We start from the raw sequence: 14,558 nt of genomic DNA on the forward strand, positions 1-14,558 counted from the left end.
AATATCAAATTTACCTGTTGATTACTACAATAATAAGTCAGTCTGGATAGACATCATCACTAATTCTACTCCCTAGCACATGCGCTTCTTGAGCCTCAGGTCATCTGTGCTTTATTTCTCTATCCTATCAATTTTAATCTTATGATCCTTAGCCATATCCCTCGCTGGATAAATCAAGCATCGGGGAAACGATACTGCCCCTGCCCGGCAGATCTCTATTATCTATAACTTTAACTTTTCAAATTTTCAAATTCTAAAGCATTTAACTGTTATTAATTGTGATTCTTGTTAGAGCAACACAACAATAAAACTTTTTTTTTTGTCCTTTCAAAAAATCAACATAAATCTATAAATCCTACAACTCCAAGTGCAAATGGCATTTAAACTCTAAAACACATTTACATTTATATATACACATATATACTGAAAGGACAGAATTCATGGGATACCTTGGCAATGCTGTCACCCCTCTCACTAGTGAACGAACCTACCAATTGGCAGGTATATAGGTTCACTGCATTCAAGTGGACGGTAATTCGATGTCAGTATGGATAAATTTTGTGAGTTAACCGAATTTGAAAGAGGGGTGATAACAGGTGCCCGGCGCATGAATCACTATTGTGGAGGTAGTACAGAAGTTGCACTATCCCTTTTCGACAGTATCAAGAGTATATCGGGAATATGCCATTTCCGGAATAACATCTCATTGTGGACAGTGCTGTGGGCGGAGAAAGTTGGTGAATGAATGTGGCCGTCGACATCTGTCTCACATTGTTTCAGCCAACCAGGAGCAACAGTGGCACAAATCACCACCAATTTCAATGAGGGAGATGCCAGAAACGTTTCCACCAAGACCATCAGGCAATCATTAGCCGCAATAGGTTATGGGAGCCGCTGACCCACCACAGTCCCATTGCTAACACCACGACACAGGAATCTGTGCCTCAGTTGGGCAAAAGAACATCGGCACTGGACTTTAGATGATTGGAGACAGGTCTCCTGGTACGATAAGTCCCATTTTCCGTTATTTCGAGCGGACAGGAGGGTGTGTATCTGGTGGAAGCCACACGAAGCTATGCACCCGTCTTGTCAATAAGGAACTGTTCAAGCGGTGGATAGTCGATAGTGGTCTGTGGCATGTTCAATTAGCACGCGCTGGGACCTCTGATACATCTGTTCGCATCTCTGAACAGTCCGTGTTACGTGTCCATCATTGCAGACCATCTGCATCCCTTCATCGTCATTGTGCACCCACAGGGCAATGGACTCTTCCAGCAGGACAGTGCGCCTCCCCACAGAGCTGTGGTGACTAAAACATGGTTCAAAGAGCATTCCGCAAATTTTATCACAATGGAATGGCCTCCTGTTCACTGGATATGAACCCTGTGGAACGTCTTTGGGATGCTGTGGAAAAGTCCGTTCGAGCTTTGGATAACCCAAGAATGTGACAGAATTATGGACAGCGGTGTGGCAAGCATGGATGGAAATACCTGTGGAACGCTTTCGTGATCTAGTGGATTCAATGCCTCACTGTGTGTGACTGCCCTTATCCGGGCAAAAGGTGGGCCTATCCATTACTAGGTAGGTGTCCCATGATTTCTGTCCACTCAGTGTACCTCATCTACCAATTCTATCTATAATCTTCTAATTCTATACACCTCATTCATGAATTCCCTAAAAGCATTATGCCACTCCCTGACTTAAACAATTCACTCCAAGTGTGCAAGTCAGAGCCAGTTTTCTACTAAAGTTATTTCTTTAATCAGCATATCTTATATGCTTCTTCTTTGCATGTTCAGTATCCTCTACCAACCCACAGGAACACATTGGATTATTTTCTTCTCCCAACTCCACGAATCTTTTCTTCATACCATGGCCCTTATTAACATTGTTGGGAACATTCCCAGACCTGGCCAAGATTTGTTCTCTCTCATGATCTTCACCCCAGGACAAAAGGCATACATGACATCTCCATTACAGAACTGTTCCATCTTTCCTGCCATAGATGGAACGGTTCATAGACAATCAATATCTTCTTGTAACCTCTTTCTCTCAATTTTCAAATCCTACCTTCCATAAGCTTTCTTGTCTTCTCTACACGATCTTATTCCTAATATTTCTATCCTCTTATTATTTTTAATTATATATTCCATTGTTCTTTTTAACACCAACAAATCTATTGGCTTCTTTCCTGCTTTCCTGTAATCACTTGCAGGGCATCATTGGAAAATAGCCTGGATAGATGGAGATATTTTCCAGCTGGTTAAGAACTAAATTTGTACCTTCGGTGCACCAACATCTGGGATCACTGGGCTTGGCACAGAAAGCTGTCCTGCTATTAGACAATGCACCAATTTATCTTAATGACGAAATTCTAAAATCAGACGATGAAAATGTTTTCGTCTAAAATTTTAACCCCCAATGCTTTAATACAACCTATGGATCAAGGTGTCATCGACAGCTTTAATACAACCTATGGATCAAGGTGTCATCCAACAAATGAAACCAATTTATCACAGGAGTGACAAATTGGTTTCATTTGTTGTCTTTTTATCTCTCAAGTTAGCGGAAGAAAATCATTGTGATTTATTGACATTTTGGAAAAACCTGACTGTATTGGAAATGATTTACAAAGTTTTGACAGCATGGAAATCAATAAAAAGCATAACTTTAAAGAGATCTTGGTGTAAAATTTTAGTGGGAAAAGACAAAGGATTCCTAGGATTTGAAGAAAACTGCGATTCTGGTACCAGATATGTTACGAAATTTGCAACTAATTGGGGGTGTGGGAATGTCAATAAGCAATCAGTTCATGATTGACATAATTCTGGCCATGAAGTACAAAATGATGAAAAAATTCTACATCATATAATGACTTCTACACTATATCCAGTGTTGCTTAAAATCATTCAGAAGCACTTCTTGACTATCTGGAGTAGAAAGACAATAGTGTTCTGTCAGAAAAAATGGTTTGAAGAAATATTCAAAGCACCATTCATAAAAAAGTTACAAAAGGAAAAACAATCTTAAATACTTTTATATTTTTCTAAGTGAATTGATTTTTGCTTATCTCTCCTATTTTTCATAAAATTAAAATATAAAATATTATGCTATAAGCAAAACATTTTTTAAAGATATCAGTACACTTTTTAAGTTAAAACAAAACTTGTAAAAAAATACAGTATTGTGAAAATTATTGTGCACCCCCATCGGCAGCCTTTGGCAGCTGACTCACGCATACATCATTACCTGTAGGTATATTTTTATACCTATGCAAGCATCATATTGGACACATGGTAGTGCGTGATAAGTTTTCTCATTTTTTGTATATTGCCATATTTTTTAGGTACATTGCTGAACATTTTTCAATATTTTTGAATTAAATGGGAAATCAATTATCCAACACGGATAAGTAGGTTATTATCTCTTTGTATAAGATAATGGTTAGGCCATATCTTGAGTGTGTGCTTATCGTAAAAGTCATAAGTTTTGCAAATTGCAGGGTCTGGAGAGGACTAGATACTTGTGAGGAGATATGATTGGAGTGTTTAAGGCTTTGAAAGGGTTGATTAAACTCAATGCTGATGGGATCCTTCTTCTTGCTCTGGCTACACACACACAAGATGACATAAATTCAAACTGAAAAGAGCAATTGCAGGATCAATTTCAGGAACTACCACTACAAAATTATATGGAAGATTGTTGGAACAATCTTCCATGTGATGTTGTATATTTTTATACCTATGCAAGCATCATATTGGACACATGGTAGTGCGTGATAAGTTTTCTCATTTTTTGTATATTGCCATATTTTTTAGGAACATTGCTGAACATTTTTCAATATTTTTGAATTAAATGGGAAATCAATTATCCAACACGGATAAGTAGGTTATTATCTCTTTGTATAAGATAATGGTTAGGCCATATCTTGAGTGTGTGCTTATCGTAAAAGTCATAAGTTTTGCAAATTGCAGGGTCTGGAGAGGACTAGATACTTGTGAGGAGATATGATTGGAGTGTTTAAGGCTTTGAAAGGGTTGATTAAACTCAATGCTGATGGAATCCTTCTTCTTGCTCTGGCTACACACACACAAGATGACATAAATTCAAACTGAAAAGAGCAGTTGCAGGATCAATTTCTGGAACTACCACTACAACATTATATGGAAGATTGTTGGAACAATCTTCCATGTGATGTTGTAGTGGTAGTTAATTTGAATAAATTCAAGTAAGAACCAGACAAACTGTTAAAGAAGATGGACAAGTAATATAAGAAGTTTTTTCTTTATTTTTTTATTTTTTTTTTATTTGACCAGTGGTGGAAATTAGGCACCAACTCAGCATTCTGATGGGCGTCTATGAGAGTGTGAGGTGTAGGATATATGCCCTCGAAGAAATTAATATGGAGGGGCTCATCAAGCTCTAAGCTGCCCAACTCGATGCCAGAGCTCACTCCTGTGCATCAGGCAACACAGGTGGCAATCTCCAAGGCAGAATGCACTGGTCCCACAGGAACTAGTTATTGTTGGCGATTCTATTGTCAGGGAGATAGGGAATATATTATGCAAAAAAGTATAGGTGGAACAGAACCTGAGTATTTCTACCAGGGGCAAAAGTTGATGACGTTGTAGGGCAGATATCATCTTTTAAGGACATAAAAGATGATATTGTTGAACACGTTGGCACTAATGACCTTAAGAGTAAGAGATCTGCAGATTTACTTAACAAGTACAGATCAATGCTAGAAAAAGTTGCAAGTTGGGATTAAATTTGAAAGTGTCTGCAATTCTGCCGAGACATGATAGGAGGGAGTATATGATGAGAGCCTTGTCAATCAATTCGACCCTGGAGTGATTGTGCAAGGCTCACGGGGTAGAGGTGCCTCCGTAGCCAGGTGGGCAGGAGCAGCAGTGCATAGCACACACTTCTCGATTAGACCGGGGTTCGAGCCCGTGACCACCAAATACGGAGGATGCGGAAAGGTCAGGGAATGACCACCGCATATCCCCAGAGCAATGTGGCCTTAGTTGCTAATGCTCCTAAACACCAAATAAACAAACAACAAACACGGGGTAGAATTTTTTTCAGCATGGTCTGTGCTTGCTAAGAGGAGAGACTGCTTCTACAGGGATGGGATATATTTAAATAGAAAGAGTGCAAGAATATTTGCTGATGCTATCAAGGCAGTGTTAGGTGAGTTGGAAAACTGCTAGATTGGGGTAATTCACAGACTAATTGATTAACGGTAGCCACAGGCAGAGGCGAAAGCAATTCTTTCATTGCTTCTATTGTAAAGAGGAGCAGCCTAGAGAGCAAATTGTTGGGGATTTCAAGAGCTGCTGGGAGTCATCATGGAACAAGTAAATACATGGGCTGTGGTAGGGTAACTAAGAGTAAGAACAGATTCAATGTATTTTACATCAACATTGTCTTGTTTTGCTTCTAATTCTGAAATTATTTCTTGATATTCATTGGTAAAAATTATTGATGTTTTCATTCACTCAACTTTAATTTCAATTTTAAGAATATGTTTATAAAAAGTTGAAGCTTGGCTGTGAATGAAAAATAACATGATTCAGTTAACATATCATTAAAAAAGTTTTTGCGAACATCTTTCACAAAAACTTTATAATCATTTGAAATAAACAATTTGAAATAATCATCTTCATAATGATTTGAAATAAACAAATGTAAAGGACAGCTTCCTGAAATAAACAGCTGTCCTTTATAATAAAGGACATATGATCACCTTAGATATCAGAGACGTGGTGTCACACAGATATAAGGAATGCAGAATTGGAATTTCGGGAGTACAATGTGTACAGAAAGGATAGACAGGGTAGGAAGGGAGAAGGAGTTATGCTGTTAGTTAAGAAACACATAAAATCAAAGGAAGTGCATCCAGTTGACATGGGTAAACAATGCAAAGTTGAGTCTGTTTGGTGTGACATAAACACTGGGAAAGGAAAAACGAGAGTAGGAGTTTGTTATAGGCCTAATGACTCTGATAAGTAAAGCGAACATTTGCGCAGAGAAATAGAGTGGGCCAGTAAATCAGAATGTGTTGTAATTGGGGATTTAACTTTCCAGATATTGAGTGGAACTTGTTAGTTGGTCACTCGCACACTAGAAAGATTTTGTGGATTGTTCAAGGGGCACCCAGAAGGAGTAATACCCTTGATCTGATTATCAGCACTGATTATTCATGTATCAAGAATTTGCAGGTTACAGTGCTCACAGTGTACTGATGTGGGATTTACTTAAAGATGTAACTACCATCAAGGGTAAAGGAAAGGGTTTTTGCTTTTGTAAAGGTGACTACAGTGGCCTCAGGCAGTTTTTGAATTCTATACAGTGGGATCAACTGATGATGTTACCAAGAGTGAATTTTAAATGGGAAGCCTTCAGGGACTACTTCATCTTGGAGGGTACTAGTCATTTCATACCACCTAAGAAATACTGTTCAAGGTTCAGGCCTAAATGGATGTCAGATGAATTAATGAGGCTCTTGGTAGAGAAGAAAAATGTATGGGATGCATATAAATTATCAGGCGACACAGATGCCTTTGGCAGATATAAGCTAGTCTGTAATCAAGTCACAAAAGAGGTTAGGCAGGTAAAAGCAGGTTACGAGAAATCTTTGGAAAAGGATGCAAAGAAAAAAGTGAAGATTCTTTACTTGTGTAAATCTAGAAGGAATGGGATAAATCAGATTGGTCCACTTAACATAACATAGATGGTTCAACTATTAATGATCCTGCTCAAGTGGCACCTCCATAGCCAGGGGCAGGAGCTGCAGTGCATAGCACACGCTTCTTGATTAGACCGGGGTTCGAGCCTGTAACCGTCAAATACGGAGGATGCGGAAAGGTCGGAATGACCACCGCATATCCTCGGAGCAATATGGCCTTAGTTGCTAATACTCCTAAAAGCCAAATAACAACAAATAACAACATCTGCTCAAGTAGCTGATAAACTACTTGAGCAGGTGTTGTTATTTGTTCAAGTAGCTGATAAACTGAATGAGTATTTTGCATCTACATTCACACATAAGGAGTTATTCAAGGAGGGGAATGCCAGAAGTTTATCAAACTCTAACAAGGAGTTAAATGATTTCGTAATAACTGTGAACAAAGTGGTGGAGAAATTGTTGAAGTTAAACATTAAAAAAAGGCACCTGGAGTGGATGGAATCAATCCAGTTATATTGAAGGAGGCAGCAAGGGAAATTAGCAAACCCTTAGCCATAATTATGAGAGCATTCTTGCATTCAGTGGAGGTCCCCATGGACTGGAGATGTGCAAATGTATCCCCAATTCTCAAAGGGGGTTCAAAGGATGACACAAATAATTATAGACCTGTTAGTTTAACTTCTATTCCGGGGAAAATAATGGAGACACTGGTTAAAGAGGTGATACAGTATCACCTAGACAAGTCTGCAGTAATATTTCAGACACAGCATGGGTTTGTTAAGGGGAAGTCTTGTCTGACCAGTTTGATTGGATACTATGATGTGATCACAAAGGAACTGGATGTATAAATTAATTTTGATATCATATACTTGGATTTCAGGAAAGCTTTTGATACTGTTGTACAAATTTGAGCGGTGTGGCATTAAAGGCAAGGTTCTGCAATTGATAAAGGGATGGTTGAGTGGGAGACAGCAGAGAGTGGCAATAAATGAACACTATTCTACGTGGACTAATATTATTAGTGGAGTTCCCCGGGGTTCGGTGCTGAGCCGTTGTTGTTTTTTGTATTTATCAATGAAGGTATACTGTAGAGTTAAAATTGGGAGAAAGATACATGACACGGGAACTGGCAAGACCCTTCACAAAATACATTAGGAAAGGCATGACCTCCAAGGAGTGGAATAATACAATCATAATTTTGCTGCATGAGAAAGGAGACAAATCAGAAATTAGAACTTATGGACCAATTAACTTGTGGTCCCACATCTACAAGTTATTCATAATGGTCGTCACTAAAAGCTTAGAAAGAATACTTGATGAGAATCAAATGAAAGAGCAAGCTGGCTTTAGGACAGGATTCTCAACTACGGATCACCTTCCTGTAATATTACAGCTAATGGAGAGAGCAAATGAATAAAAAACACCATTATGCCTGGAATTTGTGGATTATGAAAAGGCTCCATACGTTGATTGCTGATACTCTCCATTGTTGAATTAACTATGCAAATAACTCCACAACAGAGAGTATCAGCACAGAAATGTTCTTCAGGACATCATAGAGGTAAGTACTCCTTTTCTTAACTAATTATTAGTTTCATGTGCATTTAACCTATAATTTATACTTTTCCAGTTGCTCAGCCCTAGTGCAATGTTTATTTCAGAAAACAATTTGCAGCAAAAGCAATAAACTGCATCCTTAGATTTGGATTATAGCAACCATTTATTATGATATTTTTTGCCATTGGGCAGCATCCAATAGTAATAAGTTGGATTGAATTTTCTGTTTCTGTAATTTTTTACGTTTATAGGAAAACTATAATCTCTTACGGTTTTTGTTTTTTTTTTTTTTTGTTTTTTTTTCGGCCATTTTCCAACATTTTCATAATCATTTGAAGCTTGCCGAATAGAAGTTTGTTCAAATTTATCTGCACTTTCAGTATTTTAACTTGGACTTATTTGGTAACTCTCACTACTTTAATTTGTTTTCTCACTTTCTAGATTTACAGTTTCTACAGAATCTTTATAATGCTCATTAACTTTAGAAACTGGAACATCATAGTTGAATTTCTGCTTGATTTGTTGACAGCTCGCATTTGCCATCACTTGATTTTTTAAAAAAACTTTGATATTAATTACCAATTTTTTGAATAATTAATCAACACTAGAAAAAAATAAAATCAATGATAATACTCACTTTTTGCAGGGCAGGTTCAATTCACATCAAATAATATTTTTTTAATAGCATTAATTTTTAAATGAACTAAAAATTAAATCAAAATAATCATGAAAAAACAAAAATCGATAGAAAAGGAAACAATCAATAATATTAAAAACATCTATTAAAAATTTATAAATATTTTTATATTTTAAGGTTAATACTTTTTTACAAATTTAATAGAATCTACTTGAATGGATGAGAAAGCTTATCAAGTTGGTGCCTTTTCTCAATATTCCATTTTGAAATTTTGTTTAAAAATATGAAAAACTAATTCCTAAAACTAAATAATTAGGGAAAGACATTATGTGGTTGTTTTTCATTAAAATTATTACTATAATTAATACCACTCATACAAAATGAAATTAATAATATAGTTTTTTAAGCTAATCGCTTAAATCACTATATAATTCATATAATAATATCTTTCTGTGATCTGTAAATGATTCAGCATCAAATTTTCAATAATAAAAAAAAAAGAAGATAAAAAAATTAATGACATCAGAGTAATAAAATTACAAATCATTCTGTCAAATTGTAATGAAATGCAAATAATGGTAATAAAATTAAATTAATCTACAGCAATGAGTAACATATATTAGTATCACAAACTATACAATGTTTGACAATTGCCGACATCATGGACCATTCATAATTTGTGAATGGTCCATCATGTAAACTTTTGAAAACTTAAATAATAATTGCATGGAATAATCAAATTGCTTATTACAGAATCACTACAAAGTTGTGATTCTATAATTGTCCACATAAAGCAAATTAATGCATACTTCTCTATTCATAGGTGCCTATTCATTATTCACTGAGCACAAAAGGAAAAAAAGAAAAGATGCGGACAAGAAAAATAACTTTTTGAAAATATCTTTCTCTGATCTGTAAATGATCCTTCAACAAATTTTCAATAAAAAAAAAATTTACTGACACTAGAGTAATAAAATTACAAATTGTAACAAAATGCAAAGAACAGTAAAAAATAATAATAAATAAATAAATCTACAGCATATATATTAGTATCAAAACTGGACATTAGATGATCGCTGACGTCATGACTCATTCATATTTTTGTGAATGGTCCATGATGTAAACTAATGAAAACTGGAATAGTAACTTTACTTCAGCCTTTCTATCACAAATTAGAAAAGAATGGTGGCAATGGGTAATTTTTTTTCGTTCTCTGAGAAACTTGAAAATATAGAATCACAGAATAGTACATGATGCTTGGTAACAGCTGCAGAACTTTCCTTCTCTGCCAGTAAAGCAAATGAAAATCTCTGCGATTGGCTGAATTTTTTTGTTTTGTTTCCTACTCTTGTTTCCCAAGTTACTCCTTCAAGTAACTTTGCAACAAATTTTTCCACCACAAACAAAAACAACAGATACATATAAAAGCATTATAAGTAATTATTCATGGCCAATGACAAAGTCATTGGCTGTATAGAAACAAAGCAATAGACAGTGGTAGAATGTTGTTATGAAAATGATAAATGAACCTCAAAACCATAAATTTAACAAACTTCATTCTTTGGAGTGACTGGCATGCTCAGGCATGCTCCCGTGTGGGAAATCATCATATGATTTTCGCACGTGTGCACAGAATGTTACGTGAGACTGGTTGTTTCATGAGAGGTACCATGATCGAGAGCGAATGACGAGGACGCCAGACAATGAGGAGAATATCCTACGTCTTGCAGAAGGCAATCCGAGTACGAGTACTCGAGCGATAGGCCAACGATTGGGCATTTCCCAATCCACTGTATGGAGGATACTGTCAACAAACCAAATGAGTTCATACCATCTGCAACGCGTCCAATCATTGGAGCCTGTGGATTATCAACTCCGGAGGACTTTTGCTACTTGGTTTCTTCAACAGAAATGGTTCGCAAATGCTAACTTCCAGCGGGATCACTGTTCACGCAACCTCCCGTTCAACGTCCTCTACTGCATGACAAAAGCATTTCAGACCCTGCAATGCTATGTGATTCCGATTCGTCTTTGTGCCCCCTACACCTCCTGCAAGTTTGTCGCACTGGTAGTGAATCACCCTGTATACTAGCATGCCCAAAAATGATAATGATAAAATAGGAACTATGCAGCTGATTTATATTTCTATTTTTGGTCTGAAGATAAATTTTGCAAAAATAAGTCCTAAAAATCCAATAGCTAATTTTAAAATAGTTTCATGCTTGAAATGTTCTCTGTATCAAACAATAAACTAAAATTTATTTTAACTCATAGATTCAGCATTTCCCTCCTTTACTAAATATAGAACGGATGCTGTTTATGAATGTGCAGCGCACATGTTTACCAGAACTTGACCTCAAAATGTGTTTTACTGATTACGATAAGTAATATTTCCTTTTCTATTATCACAGAATATTATGTTATTTCAGAAGGATCCACGTATCATAGCTATTCCATATACTGTATTTGTATTTCTGACAATAAAATATTTAGTAGTTTATTTAACATGTTAACTGCCATAATATTAATTTAAAAAAATAGATGTCTAGGGACCTTCAGGGTTTTTTTTTTTTTCTTTCTTTTTTAAATATAAAACATACCATGACCTACCAAAAAAAAACCTTGAATCAACATCATATTTGGGTCTGCAAGATTTGATTCATTTCACATTAAGCTGCTCAGACAGTAAAGTGAAGTGTGATTAATGTGTTAAATGCATAAACTGAAAAAATAGGTCAGGACACAATTTTTTTTTTTTTTTTTTTTTGTGAATTTGTGTCCTGACCCATTTTTTCATTTTAATAATAACCTTCTAATAATCCCAAGCTGATTATGTAAGATCAACCAGGAGATCCCAAAATAGACCAATAAGACTTTTGCATATCAGGAAAGCTAACAAATCTTAAAGTTGTAAATGATTAAGTATTAAGTTCACAAAAGCAGAATTTACATTTTTTTTCTTAAATAAATCTGTCTGTATTCTTTGCTTTTTTAGTTATTAGCTACATTGAGAACAAGGGTATTTCTTAGCCGTAATTCATAGTGTTTGAGTGGTAATCAGATTTTTTTCTAATTTGAACTTAGGTGAGTTCCAGAGATGGGCATTTTGTTGTTTGTCATACTCTGGTATTACACTGACAGTGGTAGAGAATGAAAGGGACTTGGGGGTGGTTGAGCAGGCAGATATGAAGTTCTCTGAGCAGTGCAGACTGGCTGCAAGAGTAGCTCATGGAGTATTGTCAATGATATACAGGAATTTTTCCAGCAGGGATAAGGAGGTGATTATTCCATTGTATAAGGCAATGGTCAGGCCACACCTAGAGTACTGTATACAGGTCTGGAGGCCTCATACCTGTATACAGTACAGGCCTGGAACGAGTACAGAGAAGGGCAACAAGATTAGTGAATGGAACAAAGGGGTGCTCTTACGAAGAAAGGCTTAAGTTTTGCAAATTACAGTGTCTGGAGACTAGGCACCAGCGAGGTGATCTGATAGAGGTGTATAAAGCCTTGAATGGTTTAAGCATGCTCAATGCTGATGGGATTCTTCCTCTAGCTCAGAAAAATCACCTGAGAGGGCACAAATTCAAATTGAGGAAAGACAGATGTAGGATAGACGTGCGGAAATTTGCCTTTAGCCAGCAGGTGGTTGGTTGGTGGAACAGACTTCCATCCCTTGTGGTGGAGGTTGATAGCCTAAATAAGTTTAAGGCTCAGCTGGACAGGTATTTTGAACGAACAGAGGGGTGAAGTGGAAGTGGGTTTTTTTTTTGGCTGATGCTGCAGAAGCTTGCTTTCTTGCATCAAATGCCTCTACTAATGCTAATGCTAATACTCAGAACAATGGCCTCCCAGACTTCTGTCCATATGCCACTAAAACTTGTCTCTCTCTCTTAACATTTAGATGATCAATTTTCACAACAATCTGTCAGCTTTGACAAAAAACTTAGGCCTCGAGGTGAGGACAGCTCCCCCACCCTGCCACGAGTTACCACCCCCACCACAAAGAGGTGGGTTGCCCATATAGCAAAACAACTGACAACCCGTCAGTAAAATAATAAAACATAAGTGACTAATATTTACTTTCTAAAAGTAACTTTAACCTTATGGTTTTATCACAACACTCTTGACATTAAACACACAAGCTGCAACCCACCGACCCAACAAACTCCACGGCCACTGCTGGATGAGGGCATCATAATCTGATCATTCCTTAAAATACCGAAAGTCATTCGCACAACCCTGCGGCCCCTAATCACAGTAGTCAGTCCTTCGAAGGATATCTACCACCCTACCATGATCAGGGCAGATCTTATCCACCGCTGGGTGTGCAGATGGTGACTTCTTTCTCCAGCGGTTTATGCGCTTCGGTGCATCTGCCTTTTTTGTACACTATTTATAGGTGTATCCTTGTCCTGCAGAACAATATGCTGATGGGTTGGTAGAACTCTGATTCCAATAAAATCCCAGATGTTAGCGTAGTCTAATATTCCTATCATTTGTTTTGCCATGATCAGCTGTATACAATTCCAATATTCATTGTAGTTATGCTACAATGAATATTGGAATTGTTAAAGTAAACCAGTGCTTAAAACTGTCTTCATTTTGTGTAATCCTTTTGTGTGAAGGGTATGAATAAAGTAAAAACTTGTTATTTGAAATAAAAAGAAAAGTGTCCCTTTTCAGTTAAAGGGAAAACTGGTGCAATTCATTTTAGCTGGATTTTTATTTAAAAACTCCCATTATTATTATGAAGATCAGTATGTAGCAAGTTGCACTTAAAATTGCAACTAGTTTCTTTTTCTCGTATAATAAAACTACTAAACAGTCTACATAAAACTTTTTACCTTTTAGTATCAATATATAAGATCAAAAAAGTATGGCTTATTTTCTTATTTTGTTTGGTTCTTTCAACAGAGGAAGTTCATGAGGCCGCAGCAGTTAGTGAGAGGAATGCAGATCGAATAAATGATGAATTAGAAGAACAAAGGAAAAAGACTCGGTCTATAGAAGATGAACTAAAGAAAATTCAGGCTCAAGCAGACAGATACTTTAGGGTGTTAATGTCATCTCGTGACCATTTACAAACAGTAGTTTCATCAGTTGACAGTGCATTAAAAAATAAATCTCGTTCCTCTTCCTCTTTAAAGAGTTTAGACTCTCTAACTACTAGCGGTAAACGAGATTCATTAATTTCCACTGGAAGGAAAGATGATGACAGTGAATCTAAGAGAATGAAACAGGAACCTCTGAATGATCTAGAAAGCTGAATGCAGATTAACTTGTAATTTCTTTGGACTTCTGCAGGAGCACAGCTACTCATAGGACACTCTCGTTATAAATATGACATGCATTTGTAATATAGTTTCTTTTAAAACAATATATTATTGAACTTTCCACTGTGGTTATGAGTACATTCCTAAGAACAGTGATATTTGCATGACTTATCTTCATGTTCACCAAGACCAGTATGCAGACTAGATACTGAATGCAGATAAGAGATCAAGATTTGCAAAACTTAATAGCAACTGCTTTTAAAACACATTTCTTCAGTTAATGAATCTAAAAAAGTATTAAAAAGCAATTCATGTGTCGATAAAATTAAAAATGTTATAACTTGGAGGAGTTATTTAAATTTTCTGTTAATAATAAATTTAAATATGTATATATATT

General features: G+C 36.3%; 1 protein-coding gene across 4 annotated transcripts in view; it reads left to right on the forward strand.

Moving 5' to 3' along the window:
• LOC150081594 (cell division cycle and apoptosis regulator protein 1-like) overlaps positions 1-14,408 on the forward strand; it is a 550,339-nt gene extending 535,931 nt beyond the window's left edge. For all 4 annotated transcript variants that reach the window (XM_090380560.1, XM_090380561.1, XM_090380562.1 and 1 more), the window contains one exon: positions 13,803-14,408. In XM_090380560.1, coding sequence (XP_090236686.1) covers positions 13,803-14,155 — 353 coding nt within the window. In that variant the 3' untranslated portion in view covers positions 14,156-14,408. The remainder of the gene's footprint in view (positions 1-13,802) is intronic.
• Positions 14,409-14,558: the final 150 nt, after the last annotated feature.

Source organism: Mastigoproctus giganteus, chromosome 8, assembly GCF_048544385.1.
Source record: "Mastigoproctus giganteus isolate SK-2022 chromosome 8, ASM4854438v1, whole genome shotgun sequence".
NCBI classification, from domain to species: domain Eukaryota; kingdom Metazoa; phylum Arthropoda; class Arachnida; order Uropygi; family Thelyphonidae; genus Mastigoproctus; species Mastigoproctus giganteus.